The 8715-nt window shown below is 54.2% G+C and overlaps 1 protein-coding gene across 1 annotated transcript in view; it reads right to left on the minus strand.

Moving 5' to 3' along the window:
• Positions 1 to 2696: 2696 nt before the first annotated feature.
• ISL2 (ISL LIM homeobox 2) overlaps positions 2697 to 8715 on the minus strand; it is a 9087-nt gene continuing 3068 nt past the window's right edge. Inside the window, exons 4-6 of the mRNA XM_084641895.1 lie at positions 6192 to 6475; positions 4713 to 4880; positions 2697 to 2857 (exon numbers count right to left, since the gene is read on the minus strand). Coding sequence (XP_084498021.1) covers positions 2741 to 2857; positions 4713 to 4880; positions 6192 to 6475 — 569 coding nt within the window. The 3' untranslated portion in view covers positions 2697 to 2740. The remainder of the gene's footprint in view (positions 2858 to 4712; positions 4881 to 6191; positions 6476 to 8715) is intronic.

Here is an 8715-nt window from a genome sequence, read left to right on the forward strand (position 1 = left end):
CTTCGCCTCTGTCTAGACGGGAGAATTAATAAATGCAACTAGAGTGATCACATCACAAATCCACTCTGGGGACAGTCAGGACAAGCTAGCCACTCGCGGCGATCCCAAGCTGCGGCCTCAGGACTTAGCGCGTTAATTAGCTCGCTGCTGCGCGGCCTTTGAAAGGTCGAGCCGGTTTGTGGCCGGGGCTCGGTGCTTATGATCTGACTCACTAGACACTAGCGATTCCCTGTGTGGGGGCTGCTCGCTGGGGGAGCTCCCCGGCTTCTGCCCCTCGCCTCCCCGAGGTGCAAAGGGTTTTATTTCTTAGCCGCCGCTGGCTGGGCGGTTTAGGGTAAGTGCTTTGCAGGGCCTGGGCAATGCTCGGCCCCTTGAGTGGCAGGCAGCGTAAAGGCAACCAAAAGGGTGCTTGTTGCTAAATGCCCGCCGCCCCTGCTCGGGCACTGCAGCCCGGGAGACAATGAGCTGCAGGCGGCTCCGGGCCGCAAAGCCGGTTACACGGACCGCGGCGCTCTTCGTAGCCCCGTAAACTGAAACCCAGCCCGAGCGCCATCCTACCCGTTGCTTATGCGGCTACGGAGCAGGGCCGAGGCGCGCAGGTCTGCGGCAGGAGCCGCGGCTGCTGGGTCACAGCTGGGCCGGGCTTCGGCGGCGCGGTGGGTGAGGCCGGCGCCCCTTGCCCTGGGCGGCTGTTGGGAGCTGACAACGCTGCCCATCGCGGCCTTCTCAGGGGCGAAGGACGGCAGGCGAGGGGCTTTAACAGCTTTGGAGGGGGGCCGGAGTGGGTGTTCCCTCTGGGGCGGCGGGTGAGCTAGTAACAGCCAGAGCTGCCCTCTTTTCCACCGGTGTGAATCCGGAGTGGCTCTGGATTGACTGCGCCTTTACACGGGTGGAAGGGAGACGGCAGTGGGAGCCAAAGAGCCTAATGCAGAGTCATCCTCATCCCCTTATTGAGCAGCAAAGTGTGAATAAATATATTTCACACGCCTTCCCCCCTCCCCCCGCATTAATCCTGAAATAAAGAGTGGGGGAGGGGAAGTAACCTTCGGCCCAATGACATTCTCCTGGGAGGAACCTGGGGGCCGGGCGACTGCCCAGCCCTTGCGAACAGCATCCCCTGTCCACCCCGGGCAGTTCACTTTCCCTGTGAATTAGGATCCCAGCAGCTAGAGGCGGACAAACCCAGAGCCCACTCCACACACTGCCTTGTGGGGGAGGGCGCAGGACTGTAAATGCAGTAACAGAACTGGAGAGCACCACATCTCCAGTTCGGGTGCGATATTTAATAGATTTGTAGGGACAACCCCAGTCGCTGGCAACTGAGTGTGAGCTGAAATAGGAAGCTGCAAAGAGAAGCAGAATTGCAGCCAGCCCTGCTGCCCAGCATTTCAGTGCTGCCGCTCAGGAGATGAAATCTCTGTCTCTTACTGCTGAGAAAACAAACATTTTCACTAGAGATGCACTGGGAAGAAGGGCAGCTTGCACTGGGGTTTTGAAAAGTGGTTCAAATTGAAACTGGAAATAAATTTATTTTCTAATTTAAAAATACCGTGTGATCTTAGACAGGATGCTTTAACGCATAGTGCCATGATTCAGGAAGGCAAATCGATTAAATTAGACAATCATTATTGGGGGTGGAGGGGAATTCGGCTTTCCCTTTGAATATCAATCAACATCTACACCAAGGTGTTTTTTTTAAATATACGTCGATAAGAAAACAGTTATAAATAACGCAGTGCAATAAATAGCTCAGTCTTACTGGGCGCTCTTTTGCAACACGGATTCCTGCTGTTCCATGTATTCCTTTAAAGCCTCTGATACCATGACGGAAGAGGTCATTTATCTATCTTGTTTCTAGTTTGACCAGTTTGATTCCGGATGGTCATTTCGAGCTGCAGATTTGTTTTCAAGGACGGCCCCTTAGAATGATTTCGGCAGAATTTTGACCCCTGGTTTCTCTTTACTCTCACCTGACAGAGCTGGTTAACAATACACACACGATGCAGCACTTTCCAATGAGGTTATTTTTTATTAAAATCAAAATATTAATTCCACTATTAACTGCTGCTCTGACAATAAATAACAATAACTTACTTTTGTTCTTTAAAGGCTCAAACAATCTGTCCTCCGTCCATAAGATAACTTAACATTTTCAATAAAAGTCTCATTTCCATATATATGTTTTCCAGCAATCATGCGGCTTGGGGGGAGGGGGTCCTCTCGCCCCACCCAAAACAGGACAAGGTTTCAAGTCAGGGATAATGCAGAGTATGGAATGAATTCACTCGTGTGGTGCTGTGAGAGACACTGGGATGGAGATGACTACTCAAAAGACAACATCGAGCTGAGATGATTTAACTGGCTTCCAACCAGTCTTAGGAAGACACAAAAGATCCTTTTTTCTTCCAAAAAGGAAAACGAAACAAAAAAATGTACAAACTACCATTATACAGTAGGTGATCTGGGGGCTAATTTTAGAAAATCCAAGTTTGCTCTGGGAAAAAAAATCAGTTGGGAAAACAAGCTGGGGAGATGAGGGGGGGGGAGTTCTCTCCAGTCTGGTGAAGGCAGCTAGAATCCTGGTGCTTTTTGGCAGTCAAGACATATTTTTGTTTGGTTTTAAATAATATTATTATAAAAAGTTTTGTTTGGAGCTCTGGGCCAGCCTGAGGCCGGGCTTGTCTCATGCAGGGAGCAGGAGCATGCGAAAGTCCAAATCCGCCGGGGGTGTGTGCTTGTCTCACGTCTCCACAGGACTGGGTACCATGCTGTTGGGGGTGTCGGGTAACTGGGAAGACAAGGAGGTCACATCGCTGCCGGAAGAGTTACCCAAGGAGCCAGATTCGGAAAAGGATACCTGGGGGGGGGGGAGAGGAAAGGGAGCGGGGAGATGGGTGAGAGCGATGTGGGCAGAATCCAGAGCCCCCAATCCCTGTTTTATCTCGACTGGGGGAAGCTTTTTTTTTTTTATCGTGTTAACCCCTTTTAATTAGACGCTGCTAAAAATAATATTCCAGCACCTAGTGCAAGGTAGGGTTTAAAAACTAGCTAAGATTCACCTGCAGCAGATAAGGGCTAAAACACAACATGCCCTGTGTCCTCCAGGGTTTGTGCACGTTTTAGTTCAAACATCTTTAAATAACACTTGTTCTAAACCTAGCCTCGATCTCCCCAAGCAGGGATGCCCCATGGCTAAAGAACCCCTCCCTCCTGTTCAGTTTCGTTAGAAGGTATTGCCACAAACACCTATTGTCAGGGGATGGCACCAGGGGAGCGACACGACCTGCAGAGCCCTTCATTACTCTTGCCCACATTCAAACCACAGCACCCCTCTGCCAGACGGAGCCTGTGCTGGCAAAATAAATCCCATCCTTAATACAAGGATACGACATGATCACCTATAGCTAAACAAACAAACCAAGCTGATGAGAACCCAGGCGTCCTAGAGAGAAGTTCCCTCCTCCTGGCGGAATGCTAGTGGGCACTATGGAAAAAGATCTCCCCAGCTCAGCAGTGCTGCACGCTCCTCGTGCAACCCCCGGGGATTTCTTTGCAATGGGAAGAGGCTCTCCTGCCCATTAAGAAATCTGCTAGACTTTTCGAAGTTCATTTCAGACTAGGCAGTGGTCCAGTAGCAGTTGCGCAGTGCTGGGCTCCATATATCACCGGGTGATGTATGTGCAGCATATTTCATCAATGCGCTCTTCCAATGCTAGTAAATGATCGTTTAATTATTCATACAGCACTCCTGTCTCACTTTCCCATTATATTAACTAAACATAACACAAGATTAATTTTTGATTATCTACTAAAACATCGCAGTCCTATCGGAGGAGTACATTAACGGGGGGCTTCATCCGCTTCCTTTTCTAAGCCCGATTCTCCTCCCCAAACACCCAGCTCAGAGAGAAGTTAGCGCACCGGAACGGGAGTGTTAAAAACCAGAGAGCCCATGGGCCAGACCCTGGAAGCCTCACCAAAAATCCTGAGTCAGGATGTCAGGATCTGGCCCCTTGTAACTATTTACCAGCACATGGTCAATTACAAACCACTAGCTGATTTGTCCCGGGGAATGTCTCTCGCTTCCTTTTTCCAAATGCGATGGAACTGGCCCTTTTGTTTTGTTCCTGTAAGGACACTTCCTATTCCCTTGCCAAAGCGTGCGGGGAACTGTTGAAATGGGCACGTACCAGGAACACGTCCCTGTGGCTAATCCCGTTTCTATCATTATTGGTCTCCTGGCCGCTTAACATTTATATTGCTCTGCTGTGGATCACAGCTCCTGCCCCAGGGAGCTTACAGTCTAAGTGGGGGGTTCCGTTGCTAATACAGCCTGTATTCAGGGGCTGCATTGGGCTGAGCTTCCATGGAAACGGCCCTTTTCTCTAATTCAAATCGAAATGTACCAAGGGAAATGGAAGTGTGGGTTGCTAGAGCTCCTGAACCATTCCTCCTCCGGGCACAGGGTGACTGTCAACCCCCTCTTCCCTCCCCCCCGGCCCCAATCCAGGCACAGGGATCCCGGATGCAGTTCGGCTCCTAACTTCTAGTGATGTCAGTGGGAGTTGGGAACCTTCACGGAGCTGGGCCGGGGTGACGCTCCGCGGATGACTTTACTCCCAGGAGGAGGAGGGTGATCACGGTCGGGGAGTAATAAATAAAGAGCAGGCGGAGGGGCCCCGCTCCCGCAGTGGAGCAGAGCGGCCGCTTACCAGCTGCTGGAAGGCAGGTTGGTCCAGGTCGCTCTGCAATGCGAATTCACTGAGCGCTTTCCAAGGCGGCTGGTAGGTCTGGACCTCCACGGCGTTGCCTTGCACGGCGCTCTCATGGCGGATGGGGCTCCCGGCCACCAGAGGGGTCCCGGTCAGGCCCTGCAGACTCTAGAGGGGGAGATGAGCAGCAAAGCCTCAGGCCGGGCGGGCTCTGCGGTATCGGGCCGCGGCCCAGGGCATTGCAGGGGCCGCAGGAGTCAGCGCCAGGGCGCGGGTCCCCCAACGCATGAGCTGTCCGGCTTCTCTAAAACCCCGGCTGGCCTCCCCCTGGAGCCCACCCCAGCGCTGCGCTTCCCGGCTCCCTGGGCCCCGTGGAAGTGTATTGCAGCGCCAGGTGCGGGGACCTGTTCGCCCTCCCGCGTGGACCCCTGCAACACCCTCCGCTCCACGGCTGCTCGGGTCCGTGCGGCACGGCGGGGCTCGGGGCCCAGGGCAGCAGGGCCCGCGCCTGTCGTTCTGCCTGATCTCAGCAGGAACGGGGTCAGAGAGTCCCCCCGGCCCCCGGCCCCCCCGGGTTTCCTTCCCAGTGCCTCCCCCGGGCTCTCCTGCAGTCTCACGGACCCAAAGTGCCATCTCAGCCCGGGATTTCACTTGTACAAATTATTATTCGCTTGATGATTTAGCTGTAGCCGGGCACCCAAGAAGAAAAGGGTCAAGCCCGTATCCGGGCTCTCCCAACAAGTTAAAAACAAGCCCGGAACGGTGGTTGTTTCAGCACCTAAGAGCACTTTCCCTTTGGGTTGAGCCTTATTGTGTGATCATTTTAAACAATGTCCCGAGTGCACGAATGAAGGGGCTGTCACGCCAAAACAGCTTTCACGTAAACCCAAAATATCTTAAAGGGTCACGGCCGGGTTCATAATAACAATTCATGCGTTTTGAAAACTAAATCGATTTCTTTATGTTGCCAGCAAACCCGTAGATGGTTAAAGCGGGACGATTTGGGTTGTTAAATCTGGATCGCGGGTCCCCATTCCCGCTGTTTGTTTACTCTGCACAGGTCTCTCAGACTAGTCCGCTTCACTTTTGGTTTCTGGTCAATTTGTAGCCAGTTTCACTTCTGGGGGTTGCAGATGCTGGCGGGGGGGAGGGGGCATTCGTTTATTTAACACATCTTTACTATTGGGGGTTTGTTTTAAATGCACACAAACATTTCTGTGTAAACAGCCATAGAATTGGTCCCCGGGAGCGGATGTGTCCCGCACAAGGCAGCGTGCAGCAGAGGGGAGGTGCTGTCACGCACTCACACAGACATTTTCTTCACCAGGTATTTCCATGTGAGCAATATGGGGGGCGGGGGGGGGCGCTGCGGGGAAATCAAGGGCCAGGGCCAGGAGTCCTCGGGCACTACAGGGAGGGCCGTTCCCTCCTGCAAAATGGCCCCTGCCCGGTGGGTGGAAAGAGGCGCCCTGCTCTTACTGTCTTGTCGCCGTGCTGCTGCTGCTGAAGCTGCTTCATGAGGATGGATTTCTTCTTGTCCTTGCAGCGCTTGTTCTGGAACCAGACCCGGATCACTCTGGGGCTCAGGCCGGTCATCTCCACCAGCTGCTCCTTCATCAGCGCGTCCGGCCGCGGGTTGGCCGCGTAGCAGGTCCGCAGCGTGTGCAGCTGCTTCTCGTTCAGCACCGTCCGGACGCGGGTGGTCTTCTCCGCCTGCTTGTGCACCTGGGGCCGGAGAGAGGGCTGGCGGCCGGGCACGGAGTCTGCAGCGGGGCGAGGGGGAACCGACCAACTCCAGTTAGCGCTGGGGCCTGAGCCACGTCCCGGGGCGCCCCCAGCCAGGCCGCCCCCCAGCCCCAGCCAGGCCGCGAAGGCAGCGTGGGGGTGGATTTCTAGTGATCTCTGGCCCGGCCTGTGTTCGTGGCGCAGAGAATCGCAGGCAGGCACCCTCCCCTGCTGCAGTGAAGGCCTCCCCCCGCCGCAGGATAACCCCGGGGAGGGGGTCCCTGCTAGGGGCTCTCCTGGAGCGAGGGGTTGCAGCTAAGCCCCTGCACTAAATGTGGCCTGGGAGATTAGCTTGCAGGGCCCAGGCCCAGCGCCCCTGAGCTGGTGCGGCCTGCGTCTCCTCTGAGATAAAAGGCCATTCCCACCCGCACCCCAAAGCCGGAGCTGCACCCCCTTCCAGCACAGCCAGGCAGGGAGCTGTACCAGCCACTCTGCGGCGGGGAAAGCGGTTCCTGCTTCCCCAGCCGGGTCTGCAACAGGGAGAATCGAATCACACACACTGCAAGGCAGGGATCCCGGGGCTCAGCCCAACAACCAAGAAGGAGGCAGTGCGGGGGGGTCGGTACTTTACAGCCCCCCAGGCACTGTGGGAAGCTGCTGCCGCCACCCCAGAGACTGGCTCTGGCCGCTGGGGTTCTTGAAAGCAGGGCGAACAAATACAAGTCAGGCAGGAGGAAAATCACCCGGAGACTCACTAACCCGGGGCCCCGAGCCAGAGCTGCCCCTGCACACAGCGGCTAGACCAGGCCCAGGCACCGCGCCGCTTCCCGACTGGGGAAATCGAGGAAGAAAGCGACTCTTTAGAGCAGGACATTTAATGGGGAAAGCCCGGGTTGGGGTTACAGGCTAGATAAATAAAACCCCGCTTCCCAAGATTAATTATTCCAAAACGGGCATTTTGCCCCTGAGTGGGATTTGACCATTAGATTTTATATCAAGTGCAAATTACCCAGGGATCGAATCAGGGCCGGCCCCGCTCACCCAGCCACCCAAAGGGGCCCATTGCAGAGCGCAGGGGCCGGAGAACAGTTAAAAACCGTTCAATCAAACAGCCCACGAGAGCCTGCGGCGAACGGCCCAGCCCGGTACACCGCAGCCAGGGAGGAGGAGAAGGAGCAGGAGCCGGATAATCAGGGAAAGAGCGTGCTGAAGTGCTAACTAGCTGGCAATTGTGACCCTGTCCATTAATCTCCGCGCTTCTTCCATGCCCTGGGAACTGTAGGCTCTGCACCGCTTTCCGCATGCGGGGTGGTACTCGGGAGTAACAACCCTTAGCCGGGATTTCTAATCGAAAACGGTGCGAATGGGAGCACGTCTCACGCGGCAGACGGGAAGGAGTCAACACAAGAGCTTCCTTAATAATCAATAACCCGGGCGGTATAAAATCATCCCCCAAAGGGGAAACCCCGGCTTGCAGCGATCTTTTAACTAGTTAACTATAATGAGTCAACAATTGTAATTCAAAAACATCGTCAGCAGAGAGTATCCCCCGAAAGGACCAAGATCGAATCTTTGTCGAGACACAGCGGCATTACCGCCCTATAATCTCGATATGCACAGATCCTAAGCAGCCAGCACAAATCACCTACAAAGAGACAATCGAAACCAGGTCTTCCACCCTTTCTCCATCGGATCTCTGCTTCTTGCGGGCAGGGTTTGTTTTGTTTTTACCATTCATTCCCTTTTGATCAGAGGAATAATCTCGCTCCAGTTCGCTTCTTACTCAGTGTTGGTGTTAGGAGAGGTGGTTTGTTTTTGTTTTTTATTTTTGCAGCTCGATATTTTTAAAACCCACATGGTTTTGTTTCCGATGAGTGAAACCTCACCCTTCTTGAAACAAATACATGGCCTAGGCCAGCGGACGAGCGGACTGCAGTCGCAGGGTTATTATTCCCGGAGGAAAGGAGGACAGCCTATGAAAGCAGAGATTGTGCATGGAAATATACCCCCATCCTAGCTGATTTTCTTCCCCCGAATGACAGAAAGCTGCCCCGGAGTGTTCAGTGACTGGCTGGAGATAATTGGGGAAGCAGCCCTGGCTCTCTCTCTCTCGATACTCACACCTTTCGATCTCTAGTCCCGTTCACACTGAACGCGCCAGGATCACTGCCGGGGCTGTCCCGCGGTTAGCGAGCGTTTCGCAGCCTGGTGCAGGGCAGTTCAGGGCGCCTCGGATGAATCCCCGTTTATTCCAAAACCTCCTAAACGCAGCCGTGGT

This window comes from Lepidochelys olivacea (genome assembly GCF_965140295.1).
Source record: "Lepidochelys olivacea isolate rLepOli2 genome assembly, chromosome: 10".
NCBI classification, from domain to species: domain Eukaryota; kingdom Metazoa; phylum Chordata; order Testudines; family Cheloniidae; genus Lepidochelys; species Lepidochelys olivacea.